The following is a 17,161-nucleotide window of genomic DNA, read 5'->3' on the forward strand; positions in this document are numbered from 1 at the left end:
AATTCTTTTTCAATTTAAAAGTAAATTTCAGCATATTCTAATTAGGCTAACTTTAATTATGGTTGCCATCTGTCATGAAATGTACATAGAAAAAAAAAACCACGTACAGAAGACCAAATTATACTTGCAGAAAAGTAGTCTCTTTTTTGGCAATTATTTTCTTTACAAAAATTCGATTCACCCAAAGAATTAATATGATATGAAGTGGCAAAGTATTTTAAAGATTTTAAACAAGTAAAAAGGTTTCAAGGAAAACACACTAAAATCAACAGCATCCTAAAATAAATAGTAAGAATATCATCTAGAAAGCCCATAAACCTTGCATTATATAACTTGTTAGTTGACAAAGAATAAAAACTAGAAACTAGTATTGTTTTGACTCTTAAATTCCCACATCAGCAGACTTTTCTCTGATGTTGAAATGAAAGTAGTGACCAAATGCTTTGATGGACAACTCATTACAATGAGAACTGAAGGCTTCTGAAACCAGACAAAGATTTTTCTGTATCTCCCGGATGCCAGGGAAAATAAGGGAAATATTTCAATCCCTCACCCAAGAATTAAACTTTATACATGCATTCTTTTAAAAAATAAGTACTTTAGAAATGATCAAGGCACATTTTTTAAAAAGCAGAAAATGCTCTCAAGGCAAGGTAAAGAAAAAAATGTTTTGAGGAAAAATAAAAAGAAACAAGGGGAAAGAACTCTTTCAACAGAGTAGAAACTGTTAGTCTCTCTCTGTGTCCCTGAAAGGTTTTGATCCAACACTATTTGTTATCCTAGAAAAGCTCTTCTGAAGAAAGGTTTCAGTGTAAGAACTGCTTGAAAGAAGCCAACCCTTTGGAAGTAGTAACGGCTTGGCCATTTATTAATGTCAAATATGCTGCCCGCATGAATTAGTCAGCTTGTCTTTTGCACGCCATACAGAAAAGATCTCGTGCACCTGCCTCTTAGTGCCCTGACACTTCTGGCTTGAATGGCAGCTGCAACGACTACCAGAAAATACAATTTTAAAAAATGCTGAACATAACTACATTCTACCTTCTGATAGCTGATTAATCAATTTTTAAAGGCTTCTTACTGAAGTATCATCAGTGACCATAGCATATAAAAGCTTGCTCTGATGTAAAATGAAGCAAAACACAGTTATTTTCCTAAAGTGGCAAAATGGAACCAAATTACCACAAAACTGACCTTAGGAACAAAGAGAAATGGAGCAGAAACAGGCCAGATTTCTTACTGGCAGTACCACAGTGGCAAATATCCCAGAACTAAGAAGAGCTGCCAAACGGAAAAGAGAAAATTAAAGGACTTTCCAAAAACAGCCAAGCCCAGTGCACACAGCATTCCCCACAGCTGGAATGAGCTTAAGGAGCAACACACAGGTATAAGGTCCAGCCTTATTCTTTATTTACAGCACAGTTCAAAGCCTGTAAATCAAGTACAAAAGAAACAGTTCCTATATCCTGGATTGGCATCGGATACCCTTCCTATCAGCTACAATTACATCATTTTTATCTATTTTCTGCTTTTCCTTTTGGGAGGGCAGGGGTGTGGAATAATAAATGAGCCAGAGACTTGTCTCAAAAGCAAAAGAAATCCCTGCTTGCAGAGAAACAAAGGAACTGACTCTAACTCTTGTGAAAGGCAGTCAGGAACTCTGCTCCAGTTATGAGGGCCACTGATGGTGAAGGACAGCTGTCACAAAAAAATTCTTCCTGGAAGAGGTGAGGTGCAAAGATGGCTAGAACCTGGGGTGTGGGGTGGCTGCTGTCACCACCATCACCCTCTCTTCTATCTCAAATTTTTGCCCCACCAAATCTAATGATAAAAAAGGGAAAGTAGATATGCGTAGAAAACCAAAGTGAATGGGAATGTGGGTGGAATGAACATAAAAGAAACTGAAAATGATCAAAAGTTGTTCAGTGCTTCTTCCTCGGAGAGGCATAGAAATCTCTAATCCACTGCTTCATGTATTTAACTTCCAAGGAGCGGGCTAATAGCACGGTCATAGGGTCAAAGGCATTGTTGGCTCGGAGATCTAGATGATGGGCCCCCTCTGGGATAATGATGGCAACCAAGGTGTTTGTGATGTTCTTGGTTACTCCACCTCCTGACCAGGGGTCTAGATCACCATTGCTATGTGAGGGAAAGAAGAAAAAATAAGATTGTTAGTTTTTCATACCTATATCCAGATAAGATAGAAGAAACCTACTTTATGCACAATAACTAAAATTACAAGCTTATATATAAATGGGGGATTTGATCTGATTGAATCTGTCTATAGACATGTGATTCACACTGGAGTTCTACAATATTTCTAAAACCAAGTACAAGAAATAGGACCAGCCCAGCAGGCACGGCTTAGTAGTTGAGTGTCAACCTACGAATCAGGAGGTCATGGTTCGATTACTAGTCAAGGCATATGCCCAGGTTGCAGGCTCGATCCCCACTGGAGGATGTACAGGAGGCAGCCGTCAAAGATTCCAATGATTCTCTCTCATCAGTGATGTTTCTAGCTCTCTCTCCTCCCTTCCTCTCTGACATCAATTATTTATATATTACATATATATATATATATATGTAATTTTTTAAGGAAAGAAATAGGACCAAAAAATGAAGGTGGTGCCCGATGAGTCAACCCAGATTGTAGTGGAAAGTGGAATTTAAAAGCCTAAATTCCAATCCCAGCTTCATCACTCAAAAGCCATATGACCTTCCTCCTCTATAAAAGAGAGATAACAAGGCCAATCTCATAAGATTGCTGTATGGGTTAAACAAGATAGTACTGTGGGTATATTTAATAAGCACAAGTGTCAGGCACATTGCAGTTCCTCAATTAATGCCACTTTCCTAGGAGCCAACTATCGGAAAGTGATAAATAAAAACTCTCATATTTGAAATGATAATTATCTTTTAGCTCTTAAAAAAAAAAGCAACCCTTCATTTTTCATACACTACTTTCTTTGTAATACAGTACTTTGGGAAATAGGGTGACTGAACTGAAAAATTTCCTCCAAATCTGAACCAGAAAACTTGGTCATTATTCAAAGACTCCCATTTTACATTAGCTTTAAAGTTACAGAAATGCTATTAAGCTATTCATCTTGGCTGGTTCATACAACACTTTTCACTGTAAACAGGATCAATCCTTGAAGCAGGCTATTTAGTTTAGCTTAGTAAAAATCCAATACAATCACAGACAGCATCCTTAATAATATTTCACAGCTTTGTTGAGATGTATTTCACCACAAGTTACCCATTTAATGTAGAATTCAATGGTTTTTAGTATATTCAGAGTTTTGTAACCATTATCACAATTTTAGAACATTTTCATCCTGAAAAGAAACCCATTATTAGCTATTGGTAACTAATAATCCCCATTCCCCTCCCCCCAAACTCCCTCACTCAGCTACAGGCAACCACTAACCTACTCTTTGTATCTATGGATTTGTCTAATATGGACATTTCATATACTAGTAAATGGAATTATATAATAGGTGGTCTTTCATGATTGGCTTCTTTCACTGTGGCATAATGTTTTCAGGTTTCATCTATGTTGCAGTATGTATCAGTACATTATTCCTTTTTATTGCCAAATAATATTCCATTGTATGAATATGCCACATTTTATTTATCCATTCATCCGATGTAAATTTGTGTTGTCCCCACTTTTTTTTCTATTGTGTATATTGCTCCAATGAACATTCATATACAAGTTTTTACATGGATACATGTTTTCATTTCTCTTGGGTACAGACTGACCTAAGTATGGAATTTCTGGTATATATGGTGACTTAACCTTGTGAAGAACTGTCTAACTGTTTTCCAAAGTGACTGCACCATTTTACATTTCCCATTAGCAACATATGAGAGTTCCTACTTTTTTATACCCTTGCCAACATTTATGTTTTTGTTTTTTACATTTTTAAATTTAAGTATAGTTGGTATACAATATTACATTAGTTATATAAGTTTCAGGTGTACATATAGCAATTCAACATTCTATACCTTTCAAAGTGATCACCTCACTCATTCTGGTAATCACCTATTACCGTGCAAACTTATCACAATAGTTTTATTGACTATATTTCCCTTCACCTTTTTCACCTATCCCCTCATTCTCTAATTACAGCCATCTCATGTGGGTAGGAAATGAATCATATTGTGGCTTTGATTTGCATTTCCCAATTTTTAAACTGGGTCATCAATTAAATCATTTGATCCATTCTGAGTTAATATTTTGATATGGTACAAAATAGGGATCCAATTTCATTGTTTTGCATGTGAATATTCAGTTTTCCCAGCACCATTTCTTGAAAAGCCTATTCTTTCCCCAATGAACTATATTGGCATTCTTGTCTGAAAATCAAGTGACCATATATATAAAGGTTGACTTCTGGATTATCAATTATCTTCCACTGGTCTATATGTCTATCTTTATGCAAGTGTCACACTGTATTGATTATAGTAGCTTTATAACAACTTTGAAACCAGAAAGTATGAGTTCAAAACGCAGAAAGTAAGAGTTCTTCATATCTGTTCTTCCTTTACAAGATTGTTTTGGCTCTTCTAGGTCCCTTGCATTTTTTATATACATTTGAATGCTAGCTTGTCAATTTCTGAAAAAAGAAACAGCTGGGATCTTTGTAGGGATTACTGAATCTGTATATCAGTTTGTGGAGTACTGACATCTTAGCAATATTACTTCTTCCATAAGTATATGAAATGTCTTTCCATTATTTAGACCTTTAATTTCTTCCAACAATGTTTTGTAGTTTTCAGTATATACATGTCACACTTTTTCTGTTAAGCTTATTCCTAAATATTTCATTCTTGACATTATTGTAAACCTAATTGTTCCCTGGTGTTATTAACTCCACACATGTATAGACTGGGTTAGAGTTTACAAAGTCTTTCACATTTGACCCTTAGAACAATCTTGTGAGGTAGGTTTAGTGATAATTCTTTTATAGGTAAGAAAACTAACACCCAACTCATTCAGCTAGCAATGGCAAATCTTTCATACAAGCATAGTTTTTATAGCCTAGTCCAGTACTTGGTTTTATACTACATTACATTTCACAGACATGTGACTGCTGTAGGAAATCAGCAGCACATACCTTCTTGACTTGTGTGGTGCACAGTAAAAAGAGCATGAACTTTGGGATCAGACACACCTGGGTTCCAGTCCCAAGTCAGCCTCTCATCTTCCTAATCTCATGGAAGCTTATTCTCAATATAAAATAGAGACCAAAATACGTGGATTTATGTATCTGGTCCATGGCATTGTAGGTTTAGACTTCCCCCTTATATGGCACCTCTTGGAAAATCTTTATCTCCCTATGACTTGAAATAACAGGACATTTTTATGTATGTTCTTTCATCTCTGTCAATGGCACCTTGTCCTAGTTGCTCAGGCCAAAAAAGTTGGTGTCACTCTTTAATCTATTTATTTCTCACCCAATCTGTCAACAAATCTTGTCAGCTATATATTCAAATATATCCAGAATTTCAACACCTCTCACCATATTCACTGCCACCACTCTGACCCAAGTCTCCATTACCTCTAGCCTGACTAGCCTTTTACTGACCTTTCTCACTACTCTTATCTCCCTACTATCAGTAGGGTAGGAAATGAATCTTATTGTGGCTTTGATCCTATTAAATTTGATCCTAATAAAACCTGAATCAGATTATGTCACTCCTTTGCTCAAAACAGTCCAAGTTTTCCCATCTCATTCAAAGTAAAAATCAAAGACCTTACTAGGACCTACAAGTCTCTCATTAACTACTCCAGCCACACTGACCTCCTTCCTGTCCCTGGAGGAGAACATGCTGAGCACATTTACCTCTCAAGGCCTTTGCCCTTGCTAATTCCTCTTTGTGGAGTGTCCCTACCCCACCACACTCGTAGCTATCGAGGTACTCCTGCCAGATCATTTTCCAAAAGTCACCCCTGGTGAAGTCTTCCTTGGTCATTCCCATCTAAAATTTCAAACCTGCCTCTCTTATACCCCCATTTCACAGCCCTCTTCCCTGGTTTATTTTTCCTCCTTAGCATGTATCTCCTAACATACTTATAGGTGCTATTTTGTTTATTATCTATCTCTCAAACTAGAACTGCCCAAGGGCAGGAATTTTTGTCTGCTTTGTTTATTACAGTAGCTTCAGCATCTGGTACTCATAGGAGCCATGCGAATGTTTACTGAATGAGTGAAAAAAGAATGTGAATGTCTAGTTGTCTTTGCCAGATACCAGATGCCCTAATCAAAAGAGATCTATAAATACATGTATACAAGGTCAGGAACATGTAAATCACTTCAGTACTTTTTACATGAAAAAGCAGAGTTAATATAAGTGATTAATATAAATATAGAGACTGACTTCACCTGTGTGTAGCAGTGGCAAGAATAATTAACTAAGTCAGCAGGTCTAAGTTTTTATACCCTTATTAGCCACATGATTTGGGGTAAGTCATCTGACCCCTATGACCCTCAATTCCAACATGCATTACCCGCCCCCCCAAAAAAATTTTAAAGATAATGTCCCTCCCTCATAGAGATATTGTAGGGTCCAAGTTAAATATTATATATGAAAGTTATAAACTATAAAATATCACATAAATGTGCAGCATTATAATTATCATCATATTTTGTAGCCTGAGAAGTGTTACTACTTCTGAGAAGTATATGAATCATGAAAAGGAACGTGAAACCATTTCTCATAGAAATTGGGTCAGAAAACTAATGCAATCAGTTTTTTCTAGGCAAATGTACAAATTAAATGAAAAATATGCAGTTAGGTACATTAAATATATATGTGTTTGAAATGCAACTTTAAATTCTCACCACAAATTTTCACTTTTCTTAAGAAAAAGAAATTTCAATTTCAACTTAATAACATCATGCTGGGGGGGGGGGGGGGGAGAATCAATCCAAAAATGTATTTTTTTGGTTTTACTAAAAACAAAAGGCAAAACTCACATGCAAAATAGGATCCTTAGTTTTCAACTACCAAATGTATTTTTAAAGTAAACTACACAAGGGGTTAGATTCTCTTGAGTGAACAAATAGCCTTTATCATTATTTCAATTTGACAGGACCAACCCGATTAGGAAACTCTCCATTATTTGCAAAACAAAAAAGCCATCCTAACAGCCACATAATAAGCAAACTGCATTTGATTTAAAAGGTCATCTGAATCAGCCTAGTGACTTAGCAACAGTGTTTGGAGTTGCTGAGCGACCTAAGATGCACATGGACTTGAATTTCTTGGTCCTAGACATGAGAAAGCTAAACCAGTCACTGGGAAATTTACAAAGAAAAAAAAAGTAATAATAGCTTTCATGAGAAAATCTAATTGCCTGGATAAAATTTCCAACAGTGAGCCTCACTTAATTGCTGGCAACAATTAATTTGCCTGAAAAATTATGTTAAACTAATCAGCTTCTCAGGAATTCCCTTTCAGATTTATATTTAAATAACTGAGAATGACCATTGGGGTAACATAATTTCTTACCAATTAAGGATGGGGGGAAAATTAATCCTTCCAACAAAACCACTATGGAAAAAAACTGCTGAAATGAAACCATTAATAGCTACTATTTCTTGAGTCTTCGTTCATTCAGCAAATGTTTATGGAGTGCCTACTCTGTGGCAGGCACTGACTGGGCATAGGGAATTCAGCAGTGAACAAACAAAAATCTCTTCCCTCACAGTGCCCCCTTCCATAACAGTCTACCTACTCCCTGAAATAAACCTGTCAGGAAGTCACTCTCTCTATATATAAAAGCCTAATATGCTAAGTGTCTGAATGATTGGTCAACCGGTCGGCCGACTGCTCAACCAGTCACTATGACACACACTGACCACCAGAGGGCAGATGCTCCAACCGGCAGGTTAGCTTGCTGCTGGGGTCTGGCTGATCAGGACTGGGTAAGACGGGCTGGACACGCCCTGGAGCCCTCCCACGGTCCCTCCCTGGCCTCCAAAATATTTCTTCTAAGTAATTTCCTTTCAATGTGCACAAATTCATGCACCAGTTTTCTAATAATATAAATTGGCAATCTGCCTGAGGCTAGACAACTAACTTGGTGAAAAAGGAAAAATAGCACCCAGGTCTCTCTGACTTCAAAGCCCAAGCTCTTAACCTGCAAATCATCAATCCAACAAATATAGACTGAACTTTCCAATCAGAGAAGCAGTCATGCTTGGATTTGTGTGAGGCAACCTGAGGAGAGAAGCATGAACATAAAGATATTTTCACATGGTTCCTTGGACATTTTCTCACTCATTGACCAGAAATGTTTCCTAGCTGGTGGCCACGAAGTACACAGAACAGAGACACCCAAGGCTGCTCCTTTACTTTGGGAATGTGCTTCCTTCAGAAAAACAGGAGAATTCTGAATTTTTAAATAACCTAAATTTTTTTGCACTGGATTTTTCAGCTAGCAACATATGGAAAAATATTTCTTTTAAACGTAGAATTGCCATGGCAGAAAGATATACCAGCATCTTCACACAGTCCTGCTTTTATACTTGCATATGCCTCTGAAACCTTCCTGAGCTTCATGTCATTCCTCATCCTCATCAATACACTTATTGCACATTCATTATGTGCCAGTCCCTGTAGCAGGTGCTAAAGGCACAGAGATGATCAAGACAGTCTCTGCCATTAAGAAGTTCACAATCTCATGGGGGCAGAAAGTCTGTTTTTATAATGAACTGTTAGAAAGTCCTTTCTTATACTGAACTAAAAGTTTTATAATTTCCACCTATGTGTTTCAGTTCTTTCGCCCAAATTTTCCTCACAAAAAATCTATCCCCCTTCCAGTGATGATGATGATGATGATTCTTATTTTGATGGCCTGAAGAAAATAATAGAACAGAACAAATGGATAACTAAAATACATATCTGTAATAGTTGAACCCAATAAAGAAGGAAAATGTATTTGAACAAAACTCATATATTAAAATGTTCATACAGACTCCACTTTATAATTCAACTTGAACTTCAGCTTTGTAAGGTCAAAGCAAGGAAGGGTGACCTCAGAATGTTAGCATGCAAGAGAAATCCATGTAAATACTACATAGAGATTAGCTCCTAAAGAAAAACAAAAAAAATGACAAAGTACTTTCTCCTCGGAGGAACAAAGATAAGCTTGGAGACCCTAGGTTTGTACTTAAACTTTCTTCAGTCCTCTCAGTCCTTTTACATTTCCCTAATTTCAAACACCCGCATTTGGCACCATTTCCTTAAATGCTCTAAATAGTTTATTTGTACAAATGCCACTTTTATAAGGCTGAGCCGAAGACTATAGCTGTGAAGAATCCTATTGAGCACAAGGAACACGACTTAAGGAAATTAAACAAAAAGAACCTAAGTTTTCCACTAAAGTGTTTCACCTTTTATTTTGGGTAGGTACTCTGCTGGATCAGAAAATAGCATCAACCCAATAAACTAGATTGCAAAGTGAACAGTGTTATGGGCCTAAACCCAAGCAGGGATCCTTTGGTCAAAACAGCACTCCTTATTCCTAAAAGCTATTGAGCATGTCCCAAAGATCAAATTTAACTCTGTCTATAAAAGCTTGTAAAAGAATGACATTTGTACTTATACAATAGCTCCAGGTTAAGAGATGTGTATAGGTATCTCTCTACTATTTCCATATAGATTTGGAAATACACTTTTTTATTAACTAGTTGCTGTTCTTAATAGCTGTCAGCCTGATGTACAAGCCAAAACAAGGAAATTTTGAAGTGGCAATCAGATACACTCAGAGTCTACTCAAATAACTCTGATGTGAACCAATACCACCAATGTCACCATAAGAGCAGTACAATGTAGACGAACAAACGGGATTTTTGTGGTCAATAAGGCCAAGGTTGAAATCTGGTTTTATTAGTAACTAAAATAAAGCTGGATGAACTTTGGCAAGTGACTGAACACAGTGACCCTCACTTTCCTCCTCAGGAAAAAGGAACTATAACAACTACTTCACAAGATTGTTGTAAGGGTTCAAATTTTGGTAATTTATTTAAAGTTCCTGATATAGTTTCTGAAACAGAACAGATTGGGTACTTCAAAAGTATTTGTTAAATGGATACTAAAAATTTTTTATTACCATTAATAACAATAGTAACAAAAGTAAGGCAAATTGTGAACAAATGATGCTTCATTTTGTGCTGAGGAATTTTTAAGAATATTTTCATTTTCTTGCTGTGCTGTTTTTAAGCCTTTAACCATGGTGGTAATAGAGTGTAAAATCATATCTCTACTCTGCATCCTCTTTCTGTCTTCTTTTTCTCCTCCTCCTCCTCCTTCTCCTCCTCCTCCTCCTCCTCCTCCTTCTCCACCTCCTCCTCCTTCTCCTCCTCCTCCTCTTCCTTTTTAGGGAAATTTTAGAAGAGTTTATTTGAGCCAAACTGATGACATGCCTGGAAGCAAGATCTCAAATGCTCCCAGCATCCTCTATCTTTCAAGTAATAGGTAAACAGGATACCATTGGTTGTATTCTATATTATTTTATTGTCCAACATTTTCCTGACTCTATTTTCTCAGCTATTCTACAAATGTCTCTAACAACAAAGTTTTTCTTTGGAATAGCAATAACTCACCTGAAAATGATGTTCGTGTGGGAACTGATGTTTTTGCCTCCATACATAGAAGTGATCCAGGAGGGCCTTGGTTTCACACCCCACTGTTTAAAACATTCATCTGAAAATGTCTTCAAGTCCCACGGTTGAGGTTCAAACATGTCATCAATACCATTGGTACAAAAGGGCATGACGATTTCTGTGCAGGCCTGAGAAAGCAACCCATAAGAGTCTAGTGAAAAAATAAGGCACAAAGAAATTAAATAAATTTGTCCAAAGTCATACACTAGTGAGCAACAAAGCCAGAGTTTGAACTGGCTTCAGAGTTCCTGCTCTTTACCTCTCTGTGTCATACCACCTCTCATTGCTCCTGGAAAGGCTCAGTTGAGAAATCACAGAAGTTAGAGCTATATATTCCTTCTTTGTAAACTGGTTTGTTTGTTTTTTCACATCTATTATCATATTGAATCTTCAAAACAACTCTGGAAAGTATTCTTATTCTTATTATTCTCATTGTACAGATGAAAGAACAAAATCTCAGAGGAATCAAGATAGACCCCCCCTTCATTTATGTGTCCATAAAATGTTTCCTTTATAGGACTTATCAAGACCTATTATAATATTAGTTGCGCTTCTTTTTCAACAAGATACATTTGATGGTAAGATCGATCACATCTTACTTATCTTTGTATCTTTGGAGCCTAGAAGGGTGCCTAACCGATGATAAGTACGCAGAATATATTTGGCGATGATTAAATACATGAGTGAATGAATGAATGAGGAAACTTATCATGGCTTCAGAGTGAGACCACACTGAGATCCAGGTTAGGTGATAAAATCTTGTGAACTCTGTTGCAGCCAGCCATATCAATGAAAAGTAAGTTCCACTTGGAGAAATTATACACACTTACCTGATAGCTCCAACCCAGGGATCCCAGACTGCTAGTTGATGTCTCTGACATATTCAGGCATCTCGCCTGGCCTGAATAATTGTAATATACATTCAGAGCTTGGAAAATATTCTGTAGCAACTTTTTATCAGATAAATTGGGATTTTTCAAATATTGGCACACCACCTGTCATTTTAGAGAAATAAAAAGAAGAGTGAGAACATAAATATAAATCTTAATATATAAAAAGCCAGGGGCCATCACAACCAAAACAACCAGAGGGACAACCAAACAGTAGGCTGTGTGGGGTGGCAAGGCCGGCAGGGGGTTTAGTGAGGGACGACCAAACAAATGAACAGCAGGCTGCATGGGGCGGTCAGGCCGGCGGGGGGGTAGGGGAGGGTAGTTGGGGGTGACCAGGCAGGCAGAGGGGAGCAGTTGGGGGTGACCAGGCTGCTGGGGAGGGGGGGCAGTAAGGCGCGACCAGGCAGGCAGGCAGGTGAGCAGTTAGGAGCCGGCAGTCCTGGATTGTGAGAGGGATGTCCCGGATTAGAGAGGGTATAGGCTGGGCTGAGGGCCCCCCCCGCCCCAGCCCCCGCACAAATTTCGTGCACTGGGCCTCTAGTTATAGTATAATAAAACAAAAGACATAGGACTTTAATTTGATCATAAAAGGTAAGCATTTAACTACTTGACAATTTCTGTCTTTTGAGTATAATCACCTTAACAGATTAATAAACCTTTTAACTACTCCCTAAACTATAGAAGTAAACCAAAGTCATTTGCATAGCATGCAAAGTCCTCCCTACCTACCACTCTAGCTTTAACTCCTGCAACCTTTGCTGCAGCCTAGAAAAATCATTTTCAGCCCACTAAGCTCTTTCCTTCCTCTTTGCTTTTGCACATCCCTTCTCTCTCTCTCTCCAATTCACCTAAGCTGGCAAACACCAACTCATCTTCCACAATACTCAGCTCAAGTATCACCTCCCCTATGAGGCCATCATTGCCTATGCCCCTCAAGTCAGGAGAACTAAGTCACTCCCTCCTTCATGCTTCACTATGCCCTGTGCCTTTTCTTATCAGAGCCCCTGTAATGCTGTACAGCACTCATTGATTCCAGAGTGTCTCCCTCACCACTTACTTAAGCAAGATAACTAGTAATGAAATGTTTGCTGAATGAATGACTACAATTTTATAAAAATACAAAATTTATAAAATGTCATATGGAAAAACTATACCATGCTTCAATGTCTAGCAGTGGTTCTCAACCTGTGGGTCATGAACAATGAAAATATATCCTGCATATCAGATATTTACATTACGATTCATAATAGTAGTAAAATTACAGTTATGAAGTAGCAACGAAAATAATTTTATGGTTGGGGGTCACTACAACATGAGGAACTGTATTAAAGGGTAGTGGCATTAGGAAGGTTGAGAACCACACTGGTGTGATAAGCAGATCAGGCAGCTCCCCAGCTCCCAAATACTCCCATCACTGGACTATACTCAGTACCTGAAATTTAGTACTAAAAATCAAAGACAATTCTCAGGGTTGGAAATGAAGGCAGGGACTATCTAAGACAGGGGCATGGAAAACTTTCGAGGGCATGTAAATATTCCATATCTTCCTAGGGGTCTGGGTTACACAACAAACAGTAGACTTACAACTTGTACATTTTACTGTATGTAAATTTTACCTTAAAAAAATCAAACAAATACTGAACTCTAGTTAATGACATTAAAGCTGATTTTAGGAGGTGTGTAAATGTCTTCAACTTAATTTCGAAATGCATTTAAGAATAAGATGAAAAGAAGGATGATAAGTGAATCCATTTGATATAATATATCAATTAAAGCAAAATATTATTTATAGAACTTAGGTGGTAGGCTTATGGGTATTCACTGTCCAATTATTTCAACTTTACTGAATTTTTTTTCACAATAAAATGTTGGGGGGAAATCACAGGTAATGGAATCAAAGCTGAATAACAACAACAACAACAATTGCTACTGATTACTGAGCCCTAGTTTACAACCATTACATCACTTAAGCCTCAAACAATCCTATCAGATGTATTATTGTCCACTATTTTACATGAAGAAACTGATTCTTAGGTTAAATCACTTTATTTAAGGTTATCCAGCAAGTAAATGGTAGGACCTAGATTCAACACCAGATGTCTCTGGTCATAAAATATACATCTTACTCATGTCACACAGCTTAGGCTGTATCCCCTATAAAACTGCAAAGAGCCCCAAAGGCAAGGGAAACACATTACGTTTCCATCTTCTATTAATACCTTCACATGAATTTAGTGATCTGGTCCTTTCTCATTTCAGATAAAATATCTATATAATAGGCAAGTTCTGACAAAAAAAAAAAAATAGATGAATCCAGAAAAGAAGAAGCCTGGAATAAAGGAACTCAGTTACCCCACTTCAGAGAGAGATTCTGGGCAGGAGGAGCCACCAGACCTGGTCTGGGCACATGCTCCCAGTCAGGAAAGGAGGACACTGAGAAAGGAGTAAGTGGCCACAAGCGAACACAGTCTCTCAGCACAGTTCTGCCTACAACCAGCTTCCAGTAACACTTGCCTGGAAAAAGGGAAACTTGAGACAGAGAAAATGAATTACAGAAAAAAATTAAATGCCTCTCTGCAAATGTATTCAGCACAACAATATTTCTATGCAATGTTAAATGATACTGTGTGAAATAAAAGGTTTTAGGAAATTTTAGGAAATGTATTAGCAAACATGAAGTTTTCTTGACTGGGGGATTTCTCTGAGTCTGTAACATGCTTAATTACAATGTGACTTGCCAAAAGGGAGATGGAGTATGCATTTTCCCAGTAAGTTTTTGATAATATTGAGTGTGAGAAAAGTCATAAATTAAGATGTACAAATAACTGGACATACTGTACCTTAAAAAAGTAACTGTGAGGCCATACACCAAGGTTTAGGGCAGTGGTCGGCAAACTCATTAGTCAATAGAGCCAAATATCAACAGTACTTCTTCAAAATAGACTCGCCCAGGCTAAAAACCGACTTCGGCGCATGGGCCATGAAGTTTCAATCGTACTGTATGTACGTGCCCGCACGTGGTATTTTGTGGAAGAGCCACACTCAAGGGGCCGAAGAGCCGCATGTGGCTCGTGAGCCGCAGTTTGCCGACCACGGGTTTAGGGTATACATAAAGAAATGAATTATGCTAAACTGAGAGCCTCATAAAACTACTGAGCCTAAAGTAATAAGTAAATGCAAGTCAAAGAAAAAAAGGCAAAACAGTGTTTTACTATTCTGACAACTCTCAATTATTCATGGCAAGTAAAAAAAAACCAAAACCTAATTGTATAGCATTTTTCTCAGAAAATGTTCCTAAGAAATATAGCAATCAGAAATAACCAAGAAAATATGGAAATCAAGAACCAGAATTCATTAAACTACCTATTTCCAACAGTTGATCAGCATTCTTTCCTATATGTGGACACCAACGGTGGATTCAGCTCTTTCAAAATGCAGCACAAAACTACAGAGTAAACACATGGCACGCAGAGAAGAGCATTATGTTCAAGCACAGCATGGTAGATGAGGCAGGGTGGCAATGCAAACTGGGCAGGGAATGCGGTGCTGACGTGCAGCAATAAGTGGCCTCAAACTCTGTTAAAGAACAGTCGCAAGTGAGCATGACTCACATGTTGGCATCAGATCCCCTCTCAGCACTAGAACACTGGGCCTCTGTCAGGTGAAGAAAAGGAGTCCCCATGAATAGCCATCTCTACAAATAGCAGTTACTGTCACTCCTTAAAAGACACAAGCAAGGCTGGGGACCGGCACCGCTTGACAATACTTAGTGTTTGGGCAGCTCCAGTTACACAAAGAGAAAGAAGATCATGGTCTTAAACTTGGCCTCTGATAGTAGAAATTCCATGTCCAGCTTGCTGTCCACTGTGAGGTCAGAGCACCCTTAAAATATTCAGTCCGCTTCTGAGCACCACACTTTAAGAAGGACACTGACTAACATGAGAGTCCAGAGAGGAACAATCAGGATGGGGAGTTGAGGAAAATTAAAGAAACCCTACAATTGGTCATCTGTATCATTCTCAATCTTTATTACAAATAAGCCTACAATAAACATCCTTGGGAATAAATGTTTACATATATCCTTAATTCTTTTCTTGAGAGAAAGTACTGGTTCAAAGGAAATAAACATCTTTAAGGCCTTTGCAACATCCCATCAAATTACCCTATAGAAAGGAAGTATCCATTTATAAGTCTACCAATGCCAAGCCAATTCCAGCATGTCAGCAAGGGCTGAATCTGGAGTGGCTGAAGGGCATTTCCCCAAATCTGAAAAGGGATGATTGCTTGCTGCCAGACAGATAAGGACATCTCAATCTGCATGTTATTGCCTCCTACTGGCCAAACACCTCAACAGCCGCAGGCTAATTCCCCCATTCTGACAATGCTTGTGTATACGGAAACCTTACCCTTTGACGTGTGTATCTCTGCCTGGCCTTAGGACAATTTGTGTTAATAAAAAGCAAGGGGTCACCAAACCGGTTTGGCTCAGTGGATAGATAGAGGGTCTGCCTGCAGACTGAAGGGTCCCAGGTTCGATTCCGGTCAAGGGCATGTACCTTGGTTGCAGGCACATCCCCAGTAGGAGGTGTGCAGGAGGCGGCTGGTCGATGTTTCTCTCTCATCGATGTTTCTAACTCTTTATCCCTCTCCCTTCCTCTCTGTAAAAAATCAATAAAATATATTTGAAAAAAAAAAAGGCAAGGGGTCCTGAGATGAGGAGAACTTAGTTCCTTTAGCTAAATCTTCTCTGACTCCCAATAATGACTTTCAAAATTATGTTTCATCTCTGGACTCTTTATTAAGTTACACACAGCACCTTCTCCATATTGCTGAACCCTTTTAGATGCTGGAACAAGAATCCTGGCATACTAATATGCTAGTAGAAGCCAAAATAATATCACTTAAAATTTTTTTGGAAAAACATTGGCAAATTCACTAAGGGAATGTTGTTATTTTAGGTGGTTCAAAATTAGTTCCTTTCTATCTCAAAGAGACTGTAAGTTTAAGCATTATTCTCTAGCATAAAAACAAAACAAAACAGAATATCTACATATCTCTATGCCTTTCCTTAACAATTTTGGTAGCAAAAAGTAAATAAAGCTTTCCAAAAAATACTGAAGTCATACCAGCAAAACCTCAACATTAGTCCCATACTTACTTAGTCAAAGACTGTAGTAATTAAAAAAGAGATATTCATATACTTTTATTTTATTAAAGACTTATAGAATGCACAAAACACTATGTGAAGGTTGAACCCTATGAAATTGCCATGTTAATAAGTCAAACACAGTCAAATATTGGCATATTTGGTTCAATTTCATGTAAGACTTCAACTTAAGCGTGATAATTTGTAGATATTACCCACCTGATAAGGGCAAGCACTTAGTCTGTGGATTGTTGACTTGAAAGCTGTGATCTAATCAGACAATAAGGACAGAGTCGCTGCCAACCACTTCCATCCAAAATACTCAACACCAATATAGCCCCTGTACCATATTTCCTATTTATTTTATGGACACTAACAAATACCATCTTCTGAACAATTTCTACATGAGATACTGCATAAGGCCATAAACTCATTTCTATGGG

General features: G+C 37.8%; 1 protein-coding gene across 1 annotated transcript in view; it reads right to left on the reverse strand.

Moving 5' to 3' along the window:
• Positions 1 to 548: 548 nt before the first annotated feature.
• The window catches only part of PRCP (prolylcarboxypeptidase), a 67,123-nt gene continuing 50,510 nt past the window's right edge, over positions 549 to 17,161 (reverse strand). Inside the window, exons 7-9 of the mRNA XM_081098903.1 lie at positions 11,510 to 11,674; positions 10,620 to 10,807; positions 549 to 2,139 (exon numbers count right to left, since the gene is read on the reverse strand). Coding sequence (XP_080955029.1) covers positions 1,923 to 2,139; positions 10,620 to 10,807; positions 11,510 to 11,674 — 570 coding nt within the window. The 3' untranslated portion in view covers positions 549 to 1,922. The remainder of the gene's footprint in view (positions 2,140 to 10,619; positions 10,808 to 11,509; positions 11,675 to 17,161) is intronic.

Source organism: Myotis nattereri (genome assembly GCF_964212035.1).
Source record: "Myotis nattereri genome assembly, chromosome: 9".
NCBI lineage: Eukaryota > Metazoa > Chordata > Mammalia > Chiroptera > Vespertilionidae > Myotis > Myotis nattereri.